Genomic DNA, 16,751 nt, shown 5'->3' with positions numbered 1-16,751 from the left:
ATAAGAATGGACGGATCCAGAGGGTAGACCGACGAGTGTGGAACGAACCACAAAACAAACATCTTTGCAACAGTTCCTTCGAAATCATTTTTTTTTAAATATAATAGAAGTGAATGATTTGCGAGTTTTTTTATACGGATGATCGCTTTTAAGTCTTCCGGGTCCTGTTGCAAATCCGACTACTTTTTTAAGAGTTCATTACTCCAATCTCCAATCCAGCGCAGGTTAGGATTTTTTCTGGGTTTTAGACTATACATATGGCTGCTGGGTACCAGCTTCACACCTGTCACGTTAGTATTGATCCTACTCACTTGTCGTATGAGCAATGCAGCGACAAGTGTTACACATACGCTTGGGGTGTGACTTATTTATGTAACATACTTTTGCGCGCGTTTGCTATTTGAGTTTTTGTTTTATTACCTTAACTTCAAATACAGACTTCATCGCAGCAACCTAAAGCGAGCATTGGAAAAAAAACATTTAAAATAAATAAATTTATATATATTTATGTATTTATATTAATTATTAATTACCATAATCCATCCATCTGGGTACGTTCCACTTATGTCTTGTTTTGTTTCAAATCATGTTTTGAATTTGGCGCTCTCTGGTAAGCCGGACTTAAGAAATAGGGGGGTGAGAAATACTGGGCTTGAAGTGGAGGTCGCCAGGCGGCGCTGCCGGAAAATAACCTAAATGACTAACGGCCGAAACAGCTCGTTTTTAATTCGTTGTTGGAGTTCAAAACCTGCGGTCGGTTGCTACGCTTCGCTACTGCTGCATAGCAAAGAAAAACACATTAAAAATAACAAAATAAAAAAGAATCAAAAGCAAACAAAAAACGCTTCGCCGGCTAATATTAGTTGAATTCTTGCTTCGATTTTTTGTCCCTCTTGTGTGTGTTTGTGTGCAAGGAAAGTGCTGAAAATGTTTTAATTGCAAATTGCACCTGTGTTGCGGTATTTCGTTTTTTTTTTTGGTTTGTTTCTTGTTTCGGTGTGCAGTCAGGCCTGAAGCTAAAAAAAAGCCAAGCCAGAAAAGTGTAAAGTGCAAGCGACAGCAGAGCCAACGGCAAGAATTTCGCGATTTTTCTTTTTTTTCTCGTTTTTTGTTTATGTTTTTCTTTTTTTTTTTTGACTGCCGCGCTCCAATTGCAAAATTTGTAAACTTCTTCAGTTTTGGACTAACGATCTGACGAACATCGCCCGCTCAGACCGCCTCCACACCACAAATGAGGTAAAGAAAACACAAAAATACATACATACATTATTACAAAAAGTCGAGAATGTAATTCGATGCTTTTGTTTAGTTATTTGTAAGCAGAAGTTGCCCCTGACAGCCCCCCAAACAAAAAAAACTAAGCCGCTTAACGGGCGACACAAATTTGAAAATTCGAAATTGAATCGATATTTTCAAAATAATGCCGTTAATTGTGGCCTTCACGTAAAAGAAAAAATTAAATTAAATGGGTTGTCATCATCTCAGAGGAGAGAGAGGGGAATTCTGGTTGACTGTGGGCTAATAAGTTCAGCAAAAGGAATTTATCAAATCTGAAATCGCTTGGAAAATTGATTATTGGAAAGTTTCTCAGTCTCACTCAGTCACCCACCCAGAAGAAAGTTCTGTCAGACAACAGTTTGATTGACTGATTGATCAGTGAACAAAACGGGAATGGGACATCTCATAGATGTGAAAGGGGAAAGAGAAGTGAAGAGGAGAGAAGAGAAGAGAAGGCTTATGCAATCCCAGGTATGCCAACAATCCCCACAAGCAATTTGGACATTCGAGATACTCACACACCTGGCCAGCGGCTGCAGCGGCAGCGGCAACAGCAGCAAACGGAGACTTTCGAATGCGGCTGCTTGGCTTGGCTAGGCTTGTGGGCCAATCGGTTAATTGCATTTCCTGGCCAAAAGACCAGGCCAGGCCAAGCGAGCCAAGCTAGCCAATCCAGCCTCGTCATTGTCATTATAATCATCAGTATTATCGTCATCATCATCATCATTGCCAGCATCTTTTTGGCGTTAATTGTGTTTTAATTACCTTTGGACAGCAGCAACAGCAACAACAACAACAAATGCACATGCAAATTGCAAATTACGATTGGCGAATTGCAAAATGCAAAATGCCAATTCACCTAGCGCGTATCTCATAGATACACAAAAATTGAAATTATAAGACTGCCCCCTGAGGCTCATAGGCATAGGCCCAGGCACAGGCATAGACACAGACACGGGCACTGGCTCCTTTTTGTTGCTGCTGTTGTTGATGTTTTTGTTGTTTTTGTTACTTGTTGTAATTCAAAACGGTCGAAGCTAAAGTCGAGTCACTTCGCCACCTCAGATGGCATTTTTATTTGCATCTCTCTTCCACTTATCAGACAGAGACTGGTTGGCATTTGTAGGGAATAAACGAACCGAACCGATCGACCAACCAAACAACCAACCAGCGAGCTAGTTTTCATGCAACAACAACAAACGATATTTGCCGCCGTTTGCTGGGCAAATTAAAATATAGGATATCAATTTGGGTAGCATGAGCCATCCGATCCTTTGATACTTTCATTGTGTGTGGAGACACGGCATGAATGAATTCGCGTTGCATTAAACGCATAATGGATACAAGTCATTCACATTCAATGTGTGGAAAATTGTACAGGGCATACACTCGACTCATAGTTTTACGGTTTTGGGCTTTGTTTACTTTTGATTTGAAATTTTTGATTTAGAATTAAGAAATCTCATTTGGGGGGATAGTTGAAGACTGCCTCCTATCTTTCTTTTCCGTCTCGAAGATGGGGGAGGGAAAAGCGAGGAGGATCGTTGCGGATGAAAAGGATGTGCATAACTTTCGCTGACCAAGAAGCGAACGAAGAAAAGAAGATTTCTCATGTTGCAGCTGGTCACCGACCGCGCCCAAGCAGCAACAGCAACGGCAACGGCAATCCAGTTTGGTCATGCGCAGCCATTGTGCGCCCCAAGTCGCCTACCACCGACTCTCCTCTTTGCCACAAGTCGCAAGTTGCAAGTTGCCAGTTGCCAGTTGGTTGCCTGCGGTATGGCAGCTGCGCCGCCAGCTGTGCCAGCTGCCAGCTGCTGCTAATGCTAATGTTGTTGTTGCTGCTGCTGCTGGAGCTTGGGGACAAGGCAAAAGACTTAAGCAAGAAACTTACACTTGGCCATTGCCGCATATAATGGGGAATTGAAGGGTTTTTTCAGGTTGGTTTGGTTTTCGGTTATGGGAGTGCAGGGCACTTCAATTAAAAAAAAAAGTAACAGCAAACATCAATTTATGCAAAACAATTCAATTCGGTCATTTACCTTGCTGGGCCAAAACCAACAGCAACAACAACAGGCAGAAACAAAAAAAATTGTTTCGTGTCACGCCTCAAAACCAACAACAGCAACCACAATAAAAATCGTTGAGCGTTTCACACGGCACTGCGGCAAACTATGCGGCATGCCGCAGTGCTTTGTTGGCGGGTGGAAGCAGCAGCATCATCATCATCATCATCAGCAGCAGCAGCATCAGCAGCAGCCACCACAGCTGCTTCAGCAGGTGTGTGGGAATCTTTGGCAAATAGCAAAAGTTCAATAGCAGCCACACAGTAGTGTGGCAAGTATCTCAAGTATTGAAAAATACTAGAAAGAAACGAATTCATAGGGCTATTAATTAAACGACAAAGACTTTTCAAGTGTCTTCTTGAATGCATTTTGTTATTCGCTGGAGCACTGAGAGTGGGCGGCAGTGATTGTGTTTATGTCTTTGTTGCTGTCAATTTGGATAACTTACGCAATCTGCGGGCAACCATCAGACATCATCATGTGTGCTCAGAGAAGCATCTTCCCCATTTCATCTCATTTGATTGCATAAGTCAGCAACTCTAATTGGATGGGAAGGTGAAAGCGATATTATCCATCCAAGCAATCAACATTCACATCCCCAGGCTCCTCGATCGCAGTCGCAGACTCATCCTTGGCCAAACATTGTTAATGTTCTGCAATTAAAATGAGGCAGAAGTAAAAGTGCCACCGCCACCGCAGCATCAGCTTTCTCCAGACAGACAAGGAAAGGAGCAGCCAGCTGCAGCCGCATCTTCTCTCTTCCTTGCGACAGGCGACAGGCAACAACGTTGGGCGCTTTGGCAGCATTGGCATTTGGTATTTTATGGAGTTTGCCTATACATAATCGTGATGTGCTTTGCTGTGAGCGCGCATCCTCCTCTATCTATCTGTGCAATGTTGCCAATGCCGTTACCGATGCCGATCCCGATGCCTCTGTCTGGCCTGCTGTCTAGTTGTGCTGCTGCTGGTGGTGGTGGCATAACCCACGTTGACATTGAATGCAAGGAAAAAAAAAAACAAATACAGACAGCAGACAGTAGAAATTTCACCAGAAAAATGCTTTTTGCCGGCAAAGATTATCGACAATTTGTCACGTTGCTTTGCCTGCCTGCCTGTTGGATCGGTTCGGTTGGATCGTTTCGTTGGTTGCCGTTGCCTCCCGTTGCCATTTGCCAGGCCATTCAACGGAAGTAAGCGCATCATTTTCAGTTTGCAGGTGCGCATCCTCGTGGCCACGTGTCTCCTTCAGCACCGCCACCACCCGCCGCCCTCACTCCCATCTCCGACTAATACCCACTCCATTCCACTCCATCCCATTTCATTGCACATGGCAAATTTTCTCTTTTCTCATTCACTTATTTATTGTAATTTCCTTTACATGCGCAGATGAAATTCAAATATTTAAATTAACCAACAATACGTGCAAATATTTCATGTTCAGTTGTGGTTGTTGTTGTTGTTGCTGCTGCTGCTGATGTTTGTATTTAATGTCTTAACACGTGAGCTGCTTGTTTCGCTTTTTCTTTGTCGTCTGATTGTTGTTGTTTTACTCATAATTAAAACAAGAAATCGCATTAAAACTGGGCTAAGAGGCAAAGGCAAGGGACTGAGGCAGGAGGATCAGCAAATGAAAAACAAAAGACTTAGGCAACGAACTGGCAAACTGACTCTGCATGAAGCAAAGATTGGGTAGATAGATACATACATATATACTTTTGACATATAGAATTAAACACACAAATCTAAACTGAGAGAAAAATGAAAAATAATGCCCCAACACATAATGTCTATTTTCAATATTTTTGTTCAGTTCTTATTTGTATTATTAGATTATGCTAACTGGTTAAGATTTCGATATAAGCGGATTCGGTTCCTAATTACAATTCTTTAAAAGGAAAACGGATTTCATTTATTAAATTAACCTACACTTTACGAGACTTTAACTTAAATAATTTCTACACGATTTCAAAGCAAGAAATCTTGATTTCATGCCTGAGAATTTTGTCACCCAGAGCATACATTTTTTGTTTGAGTTCAGTTCAAAGTTTTTGTAGCATTTGGAATTATGAAAAATTGCGTAAGTTTACTCAAATATATAAATATATACATATATAAATTTTGAGCTAAAAATTACCCAAATCACATTGATTAAATATTGCAAAATAGTTTTTACCCAATTTGATGTGATGGCAATTTTGTCTAGAGACCAGAGAGTGAGGACCATTCAAATTGCATTAATTATAATTAATAATTGATAATTATCAACGATTAATCATTTACATAACATAAAAGTTGCACATATTGGCACTTGATTGAAAAGAAAAATAAATCAAGAGATTCATAGGAGATGCAGTGCAATGTGGATATAAATTCACTTACTTACCGTTAGATAAGAGCATGAAAGGAAATTTGATACATCTGATCTCTTCGAAATTGAGGGGAATTATCAAGTGATTTGAGAGAAAATAAACTGCTAATATTTTACATATTCATAAAGTGAATTACTGAATCTTTGAAAAGAACTCATTTAGACTGTTGCTGCTCAGACTTTTGAATAGTTTTTAAAGGCGACAAAGTGCCTAAAATGGTGATTCATCAGTTTCGTTTTGTTCATGATCGAATGAGACTCTTATCTTAATTGAGACCTCTGCCGAAGGTTCCGACATAATATCTTTATCGTTATCGTTGCTCTTTGAATCCTGAATACTTGATTCTGATTACTTGAATATAGTCAGAAGAACTGACACCGCTGATGTCAACTACTTGTGGTTCTTCATCATCCATACTTATTTGCGAATTGTCCTAATCAGTTTGTATTAAAAAGGTTTGGTTCGTACTCAAAGTAGGAACAGATTTGGGGACTCGTGATAACTTTGAATTAATGAGAGGTTCGAAATATTGCAAGTTTGAATTAACGAGAGTCGACTGCATTTTGATGGAACCCCTCAAATAAATAATTATTCCTAACTACGTCCATGTGCAACAGCAACAAACTCCCTCATCATCCATCATGGGCATTAGCCGTATCACGATCATGTTGTGACACTCCAATCCAAGCCAAGTCAGATGCAAATGAAGGACACAGAAAGCAATTACAAAATCAAATGATAGATGATGTCTGATCTTTCTGTATGAGTGAGTGTATTTCACTCTCCATGTGTGTGTGTGTGTGTGTGTGCGACTACTTTCTTCTTAGACCAGTTAATAATAACAATAACAATAATCATGATAATTCGGGTTTTTCTTTTATACTTTGGCAGTTACAATTAAGTTTCGAAAACACAAAAATAAAAAAAATACTCGCAAAACGAAAGCCAAAATCTTTGACGGCCTTTCACCTGCAACAGCAACAACTGCTCTCCATTGCGGCCTGACCCGGCAATTAGTTCTAATGAGTTGAATGTGCCAGAGTTGCTTCCTGTCACGCCCAGTTCCCTCCTCCTCCCGCCTGCCCCCCATCCCTCCTGTTTACAAATCAGTCTTCTCGCTGTTGACACTTCGGTTGGTCGGTTTCCGTTTGGACTCGACTCAAAAGCTGCTTGCGCACTCTTTTAATTAAAAATACACACACACACACAGAGGGAGGAATAGACTTGGAGCATACCCAGTGAATTGGCTTAAGTCCATTGCCAACCATTGTTTGTCTTGCTTTGAACCAAATTGGTGCTTATATGCCCAACTTCAAAACGACTTTGTCTAAAGGGTAACAACAATTGCTGCTGCTGGACTTGGATTTGCCTTGGCCTAGCCATGGCTGATGATTTTAATTTACATCCACAACAAACAAACAAAAACAGCAACAACAACAACGAAATTTCCATAGAAGTCGTTAAAAACAATTTGGCAGAAAAAAAACACACACACACACGACAGAAAGAAATTGCAAGAAGAAAACCAACAAGAAAAAGATACAAGTGGAAAAATGTTGTTGAAAGAGTATCTTAAAGATGACACTCTCAAGTATGACTAGACGAAGTCTCCATAACAATTCTCAACCTAAAGCTCAATGGACACAGACTGCCCATAGAGTATTAGTTCAGTCGGTTTCAACAATTGTAATAATTATTTTATTATTGCAAGTGTTGGTTATGTTGGACTTTCTCTGACTGTTGCTGCGTATGATAATTTTTATTTGTCTGTTTGAATCTTGTCCAGCATCATCAGACATCCAGTTCAATCCCCCCTCCGAACCCCCACCACCACCACCACCACCACTTTTTTTTCTTATGCAGCAAGATTATGTTTACAAGCATCAATCAACAAGATCACGTAGCTTTATATATACCTATATATGTATGTAGATGTATATTTGTATACTTTTTTGTTTCTTTTCTGTCTGTTGTTTCACTGCTACTTCACGTGCGTGACATGAGCATTAAGTGTATACATATTAACACCGATTCTGTTGCTGTTTCCTAAGCTTTAAATTGATAAGCACGCAGCATTTCGTATTTCTGGGTTGGGCCGAGAAGTTTCACTTACATTGAACTGGTCATGCATCTATCTATATGCATGTGGGTAGCTAGAAATTAGATCAAAATCGAGGCGAAAGTACACATTAACGAAACGAATTTAAAGAAACTTCCTTACCAAACTAAAGACATCTGCTTCAAGAAATCTTATTCCAAAGACATGTCGGGAAATTAATTTAATCTTGTGTTTTGTTATAGTCCAAAATACATTGGTTTTTTTTTACGAATTTTCATCAAATTTGCACTAAGGAGTTAGCCTATTTCCTCCACTATTCATTCAGCTTCTTAAGGACTCCAATTCTAAAGTAACAAGTGAAGAAGATGATTATATGGAATACTAACGGAATCTCCTCCCAAGATTCTACTTGAAAAAAAACAAAAGATTCCTTCTCAAATGCTAATCTCTTTAAACGGATGCCTTGGTGACTTAAGACCTCTTTCAAAATCTCAAGGACTCGCCAAGCAATCATTACTAACAAAAGTCGCATACATAACTATGAGGCCAAAGCTCTACAGAAAGTGTAACAGCGCTGCTAACTGTGCACACTGACAGATTTTCCCATAAAGACATAAAACTTAGTTAACCTAGTAATATGATAGACATATCGAACTAACGGGATTCACATTACCCATGTTAAACATTTAAGAACCGGAGGAACGATCATTTTTGTCCTTGACGATGTTTGTATACCTTTGCATCTTGATGAACTTTAGCATTGTATTTAGTAAGTATGTTCAAATGATAAATATTTAATTTTTCTTTATTAAAAATAGCGTAAATGATATACATAGGTATAGCAAATGCAGCTTTAATGGTCTGGGAGTAGTTTGTCTTGGACGGACGATGCCATGGAGCATTTTGCATTCTGATGCATGTTTGAGATATTCCAAGTGATTATTTTTATTAAGTATTATATTGTCCAAATATCATTTATTGTAATATGTGTAAAATCGAAATTCAGCTTCTATAAGTTATAGTTACTTTTCCCGTTTTCGAATCGATTTCAATCTTAAATCGAAAACAGCTCTGCTCCGTTTCTGAACTAGCTGTTCTCAGTTTCGATGTCAATCGTTTTTGTTTTCGAAGTTATTTAGGTATAAATTTGTTTTTGAGTGCAAGTCCAGATAAAATTAACTCAGGTTTTATTTGTGAATGGTTTTTAAACTAATTTGATTTTAGTCCCGGCAAATAATTTAGTTTTTACACGATTTTATTTGTCGTTTCTTGGTATCTATAAAAATTCCATTTTGAACGCAGTTTTACCTTTTGCACGTTACATATTTTGATTGCCTGCTAAAAATAATTCTTGTTAATTAATGTTTGGATCGAAATTATCATAAAATAATAAGAATTTTTTCAACATATTACAGATTAATACAAAAATATTTAAAAGCCCTAATTTTTTTTTTAAATTTTTAAGAGAATTCGCAATTACATACATTAAAGGAACATAGAGAATAGGTCTCAAGTCCATAGAGAATAGGTCCGAAAAAAACATTCGAAGAATTTTATATGACATGTTTTTGTTAATAAGTACTTCATTTCTTTAAATATAGGTACTTATAACCTATAAAAACGTTCAATATTTTGTCGGAATTGGTTCAATGTTTAAATTGCTTAATCTGTTATAAATATGATGAGAAGGTACATATTATTGAACTAGGTAAGCAGATTTTTACGAAACAATATTTATTGCACATAGAATGTATATTCCTTGAACTTTTCTTTTCTTTTTTTTTTTTTGAGATTTTCGAGTGTGCCCCGCCACTCTTACACACCTCCTTAGCTCCCTCCCACCCCGATCGAAGCCCATGTAATAGATGAATCGTTTGATTATAAATGATGCATTTGATTATGGATTAATCAAATGGATAAATCATTTCGAATTCTTTCGCCATCATTCGCTCAAGCAGTTAGTCGGTTAGTCAATCTTTTGCAATCTGAACTCCAACACAAAAATAAGGTAATTGCTACCTTTTTGTTTTGGGGCAGACACAAATTACATGAATGCCCAATGTTCGCTTAAATCTTTCCATTTTGTGACCCAAAAGTCATGTTGAACTTTTCATTTCCGCCCGTCCTCTCTCCCCTTCTCGAACCAATAAAAAAAAGAAAAACAAAAACAAATTATGAAAGATTTTCGTTTTAATCTTTTTTGTGTTTTTTTTTTTGCTTTTGCCGCTGTCAATTGGGCCCGCTTTTGGGGCCAATTCAAATACAATAAATGATTTATGCGGCAACATAAACAGTTAATAATAAATTGTTGTTGTTGGCTTTGCTAGTTGAATCAAAGTGCATAATGAGTATGCAGATAGATGTTGGGCTTTGAAAAGCAAAAAAAATAGAAAACATAATTTCAATAATAAATTTCTATAATTAACTTCTTTTGCTGTCTTGTTGTTGTTGTTGCTGGTGCAAGTGAAGCGTAGAATTACGTGAAAAAGTGAAATTATGCGGCATCAAGAGTAACAATTTGATGTTGCAGGTTGCTAGTTGATAGCTGATTGCTGCTGTTGTTGTTGCTGTTGTTGTTGCTGATGTTGTTGTCGGCTGCTGGTTGATGGCTGATGGCTGGCAGTGGTGCGTGAAAGCAGCAAAAAGCGACAACGAAGACGACAGCAACAACTGTTGCTGGCAGGCAATGCGTGTGACCTAATTTCAAAATTCAATTGCAAGTTCAAGTTGGGCTTTTGTTTTTGTTTTCGTTTTCGTTTTCGATTTCGACTTCTTCCATGAATTCTTTCACGGCTTGACACGCCCATTGGCTGACTTACAGTTCGAAAGTGGACACTTATGAATCATTTTCCTCTTTTCAGCCCCGCCTGAACTCCTCACTGGCCATCTTCATTATGATGATGATGATGATGACGACAGCAACAACTTCAGCATCCGCATCTCAAATGGCATCGGGCCACTTGACCGACTGCAGCAGCATGCAGGGCTCGAGCACAAGCTCGGCATCCAGCGACGTGATGACCCTGACCACAACAGCGGCCTCCTCTTGGTGCGCCATTCCAGCCAGCTCTCGTCTGCGGGTGTTGCGTCTGGTGCGTCCGCATCAACGGCGATTGCTGGTGGTCCCGGAACATAATGCCACCTTTGGCTTTGCCGTACGCGGTGGAAAGGAGCACGGCACTGGATTCTTTGTCTCCCATGTGGAGCATGGAGGCGAAGCTCAATTGAAAGGTCTAAGGGTAAGACGTTAAGTGCTTTTTTGGGTGCGGGATAAACGGAGTTAAGAAGGTTTTCCTTTCATTTGCCAGATTGGCGATCAAATTCTGCGCATCAATGGCTTTCGACTTGATGATGCCGTCCATAAGGAGTTTATTCAATTGGTAGCCAGTCAGGACCGCGTCACATTAAAAGTGCGAGGTGTGGGAATGCTGCCAGTCAAGGAGTAAGTATAACCCCATTCCCACCTGAATTCCATTCCAACGAATACAAATCCTAATTCTTTCAATAGCCAACCAGAGGAGCGTCTATCGTGGAGTGTGGTCAAGTTGGGCAGCGTCAGTGGAACGCCCTCGGAAAGCTCCTTCAAAACGGAACGACGCACAGCCAGCCGAGACATCAGTGTAGTCCTTCATGTGGCTCCGCGAACCAAACTTGGCCTGGGCATTTGCAAGGGTCCCGAATGGAAGCCGGGCATCTTTGTCCAGTTCACCAAAGAGCGAAGTGTTGCCCGAGAGGCTGGCCTCAGGCCAGGCGATCAGATCCTCAGCGTGAACAGCATAGATTTTTCCGACGTGCTCTTTAGCGAGGCGGTGGCCGTAATGAAGAGTTCAAGCAAATTGGATATGGTCGTACGGACAGCGGCTGGCTGTGATCTATTTCCAGGCGAGTCGAGTGGCTACAACAGTTCGGCCAGCTCAGTTACTGGTGATCAGAGTCCATGCTGGGCGGATGCCAAATCGAAGCGTCTAACAGCCGTCCACGAGGAACCCACACACACTGGCTCTTCTCGGCACTGGGCGGCGTCCAATAACAACAACAACAACAGCAACAACAAGGGCGTCGAGGTGCACAAGCAAATGAACAAGACGATTATCAAATTGTCGGAGAATGGAACGTCCATCAACAACACCTACATAGCCAGCTCCAAAGCGAACTCAATAGTCGAACAATCGGCCCCATCGTCAAGAAGTGGTGGCCCAACGAAATGCCATCAGCAGAAGCTGGGGGCTCCTCCGCCAGCACCACCTCCAGCAATGTATAAAACCGAGGCCGAGTCATCTTCAATGGGGGGTGGTGGTGATGGTGGTGCTGGTGGTGGTGGTGTCGGAAGCAGCAGCAGCCTTTCTAGTGCCATAAACGAAGAGCTCAAGAAACGCAAAGAGGTAAGAAAAAGAAAGAGAGAGAGGGAGCACACACACATACGCACACAAAACTAATTGGCCTCTCTTACAGAAGCAACAATATCAGCAACAACATCTGCGCAATCGAGATGAAGATCGTCAGCAACAGCAGAGACCGCAACCGCACAATGGTAACCACCGCAGCAACGGCAACAGCAGCAGCAACAGCAACAGCAACAGCAACGCGGCTAGTATTGCTCAAGTGTCGCCCAAGCAGAGAACGACAATTGCTGGCGTCGCTACCAACAATTCCACTGGCAGCGAACGCATCAGCAATGGACCAATTGGTGGCGGTGGCGGAGGCGGAGGCGGAGGTGGGGATCAGCATAGCGCTCTGATGGATGAATTCAAGCGAGCACACCAGCGTATGTTCAGGAACGGGTTCCATGAGAGCGAGCACAAGGTGAGCAGCCAGCAATTGTTGCATCTGAAGTTGCAACACTTCAACAGCAACGGCAGCAACAACAACAACAAAAACAACTTGTCCGTCTCGACGGCTACTTGCAAAGGTCAAGAGAGTTGTTGTGGACTACACTTGTTGTTGCTGCCGTCGATGTCGTTGTCGTTGTCGATGTTGTTACTTAACGAGCTCTAGAGTGCCTTATGATCACATATTAGAGAGGGAAACCCATTCGATATCGGCGCCTTTTGCACGCCCTATCTTAAGAGAGAGAATTGCACGAGATAAGCCATTAATTATTATTAGTATAATTCGCAAGAAATTAATCTGTTAGGTTTTTTTTTTCGCCTTGAACCCTAATTTCCAAGAATCACATCGCTTAGCCAAGAGAGTAGACTAAAGAGTTAGTTTTCCCATTAATCATAGATCCCCTTCATATTTCTGATAGCCAGCCGGCAGATGGAAATACATCTGTATCTGTCTCGCCATTAGGCAATCTCAAGCGATGACTCACTCACAGCACTCTCCACTTTAACATTTCTAGCCCAAAACATAGAAGGCGGGGAGAGAATCGACAAAAAACAATAGCATTAACCGGAGCGGGGGGAAATTCATATAATAATAAAAGTAAAGCAAATAGAGGCGAGTGCGAATACAAGTACGACGCGTACTCCTCAATGGCCCTTATCTAATCACAGTACAGCGGGCGAATTGTGTGCGACCGACAAGCCGAGAGTGTGTTGAGTGGCGTCCAGTCTTGCTAGCAGCCTGCCTTTGAACAGATTGATTTGATTTGGGTGTGAACTCACGGGGAAACGTTATGAGTTTGCTGCGTACGAAGAATGGGCATGAGATGCCCACCATGCGACCAGTTACAATTGGTCGTCCATTGGTGACCATGTCCACATATGAGGTATCGACGAGGAGTCTTCTCGCAGTGATGATTGATCTGAATAGTTAATCTGAATCCCTCTCTCTTTCATTCTTATAGGAGCGTGGTGAGACGCTAAAGCGTACCTCAATTATGCCTGATGATACCTGCTATCGGAATAGCACCAACAATGGCAACACAAACAATAACAACGCCAGCAATAATCGCATATCGCTGATGAATGGTGGCAACAGCAACAACAACAACACCAATGCAATTGAAATTGGAAATGGTATCAATGGAAGCAATATCAATGGAACGCCAGAGCTGCCACCACCGGTAAGCAAACAATGATTGGATGAACTAATCAAAATTGCTTACGGATCGGAAATTAATCCACAAAACTATGTAAAATCTATAAATTTAATGCAACAGCACTCATCCAACTCCCACACGCCCCCCAAAAGTATGCACAATTTATTAATAGTATTTATTTTCGCATATTTACTTGCAGCCGCCACAATTTGCCAATCCCCAGCAGTCATTATATAAGCAATTACCCACACAACAGCAGCAGCAGCAGCAGCAGCAACAGCAACAACAGCAACAGAAACAGCTGCAACTAAAACTAAATGGTAACATCGCCGCCGCCTCCAACACTCCTACAAGTGGCCAGCCTACAAAAATTAAACAGCCATCCTCGCCCATGCGTAGTGCTAGCATAAATGTCGGTGGTTTTCGACCTCCAGCAACGCCTCAGCCCGACTACGATGCGGTGCAACTGCGTGGCAACACAAATCAGCATCAACTGCAGCAGCAGCAGCAACAACAGCAGCAACAACAACGTCGCACCCTTCGACTGGGCACAGTTACCATTGGAGAATATGGAGATCAGCGTGCCAAGCGCAACACTCTTCGTAAAATGAACTCCATCAATGGGAGTAGTTCAAATGCCACCACGCCCACAAGTCCATCTGCCTCAGCCTCATCGAATGGCATATTAAAGAATGGGAATCGAAGCAGTGCCAGCTTTAGCAGCACTCGTCAACCGCATACAGAAAAGTCCATCAAGTTTGGCAATTAAGAAACGAAGCAGAAATAAAATTCGTGTGCAATAAGAGAGGACCTGCTGCAGGAGCAGGATTAGGTGGTGGAGATCGATGCCTCCTACTTCTGATAGTTAGTACAAAACGCGGGCATGCAGCAGATTCATACATACATATTTCCACTCTCTTTCTCCACTTGTTTTTGTTTTCCTTTTTTTTGTGTTTTTTTTCTGTTTCTGCAAGTTTATTAATTCATTAGTTGCTATTATTTAATATAAATATTATATAATTGTATACTGTAAATTACTTTATTACATAAATATACATATACAAACGAATGAGCTAAAACACTTGTCTATGTACTTCTATCTACTTATATCTATGTTCTTATATGGCAAATATCTGAGCAACACACAAATAAAAACAAACCAAAAAAAAACCAAAATAAAAAGCGAAAACAAAAGGCAGCTAACATCATCAACTGATAAGGCAAAATAAATGAAAAATATTTAGCCGCTTGCGTCAGCTGCCTTTGCCTTTGCCGTTTCCGATGACTTTTGGTTTTGGCTTTGCCTTTGCCTTTTACCCACAATTAGTTAGACAGGCCGCAAATCCCAATTACATTTCAACCATAAAGATATCACTCACACGTGTATCTGTGTGTGTGCCTTATATCGATATTGATAGATCATTTGTTTTTTTATAAAAACCAAAATCTATAAATTTTAAGCAAAATTGCGACAGTTTTAATTAGACGCGAACGCCTAGCCAGGAATCGTAAATCTATACAAATTACTTTCAATGACTGAATGTTTGAATAACTGAATGGTGGGGTGGGTGAGTGAATAGGTGAGTGTGCTAGGGGACGTGGGTGTGGTAAGTATTTGAGTAATTATATCAACTAGAGGGTCAGTCATGTCTACACCAGGATACACACATACATATGTACATTGCTTGTACTCCTTATCAGATTTTCAGTATTATATCTAAACAAATACATATTAATGGCTAATTTCGATATCAAAATTGAGTAATATACCCATTCAAAACCATACCCATAATATTTGTAGTGATATTTCCTTCAACTTTGCCCTGTGACTACTTTGCATATGTAATATTGAATATAAGAGATGTATTTAAACGAGCTTTGTTGAATGACTTCTCTTTAAAATAAGTAAATACAAATTGTTCAATTTCAAAACAACCCAGACAAGTGTTTCCCCACTCTAAATGTGTTAATGTGTTGAATATCGTTTTATTTCAATAAAAATTACAATTCTTTTTCGGATTCAGGCCCTTTGGGTTATTCATTTTGACACAATTTTTGGCTATAGAGTGTTTATTGAAGGATTTTAAGGATCTTCTAAATAACCGATTTGGTGAAGCTATATCACAGTTTGGCACTTTAAAATTTAACCAAATTATGTAACAATTTTGATAATTTGTTGTCAAAGATTACATTCCAATCGGCCAAAATTACACAATTTATAAGAATTCTTTAAAATAATTTTTTCTAATTTTATGTTAATTTTATAATTGCCCATTTCTAATTAGTTTTAAAAAGTTTTATCTCGGTTTAATCGCAATTTAGGATATTTTGAAACAATATAAAACACTTGGAAATAAATTCAGCCCGATTTACAAAAAAAGAAATGTAAATCGTATACAAAAATAGGACAAGCATTTTACAAATTTCTTAGTGTGGCAAAATTACAAGTTCAAAAAGATAAGCGTTTTATGCTAATTTTTCGTCCTCCTCAGGCTGTATTTTGTCAATTTTCAAACGATTTCAAGAGATATATTGAACAATTTAAGAAAATAGTTGAGTTTTAGAAAAAGGTGAATTTTGTAAGGAATGAAAACGATTTTTTGTTGGTTCTATATTTTTGTCTAACAATCATTTTTTAATCTTGCAAATTTCCAACCGATTTAAAAATTATTTAAACACTTGGACCTAATTTAAAGCTGACTTAAACAAATAAAAACCAAAGGGCCGGGGCTAACTTCAACGGTGTCAATGTTTGTATACCCTTACAACTTTTTTGGTAACTCTTTCCTTACCTATATCAAAGTGGAGGAACGTTTTAACTAAAAAGTCTAATGTTTGCGAAAGAGCGGCCTACAATCTTAGCATAGGAAATACCGAAGATATTGATCAAAGTCACTATATTCCACCGATCGAGCCTATGGGAGCTATATTATATAGTCACCCGATCTTAATCAAATTTGACATAGTCATTTATATGTGTAATAAACTCACCA

General features: G+C 39.9%; 1 protein-coding gene across 1 annotated transcript; it reads left to right on the top strand.

The window, feature by feature from the left end:
• Positions 1 to 975: 975 nt before the first annotated feature.
• LOC6653158 (uncharacterized protein DDB_G0283357) lies at positions 976 to 14,783 on the top strand. Its single transcript, XM_023181322.2, has 7 exons — positions 976 to 1,236; positions 10,634 to 11,011; positions 11,081 to 11,214; positions 11,281 to 12,154; positions 12,225 to 12,575; positions 13,564 to 13,782; positions 13,958 to 14,783. Exons 2-7 carry the CDS (start codon positions 10,667 to 10,669, stop codon positions 14,525 to 14,527), a joined length of 2,493 nt encoding a protein of 830 aa, XP_023037090.1. The 5' UTR covers positions 976 to 1,236; positions 10,634 to 10,666; the 3' UTR covers positions 14,528 to 14,783.
• The last annotated feature ends 1,968 nt before the right edge of the window (positions 14,784 to 16,751 follow it).

Source organism: Drosophila willistoni (genome assembly GCF_018902025.1).
Source record: "Drosophila willistoni isolate 14030-0811.24 chromosome XL unlocalized genomic scaffold, UCI_dwil_1.1 Seg142, whole genome shotgun sequence".
Lineage (NCBI taxonomy): Eukaryota > Metazoa > Arthropoda > Insecta > Diptera > Drosophilidae > Drosophila > Drosophila willistoni.
Note: the sequence above shows the minus strand (reverse complement) of the source record. Positions and strands in the feature narration are given on the sequence as shown.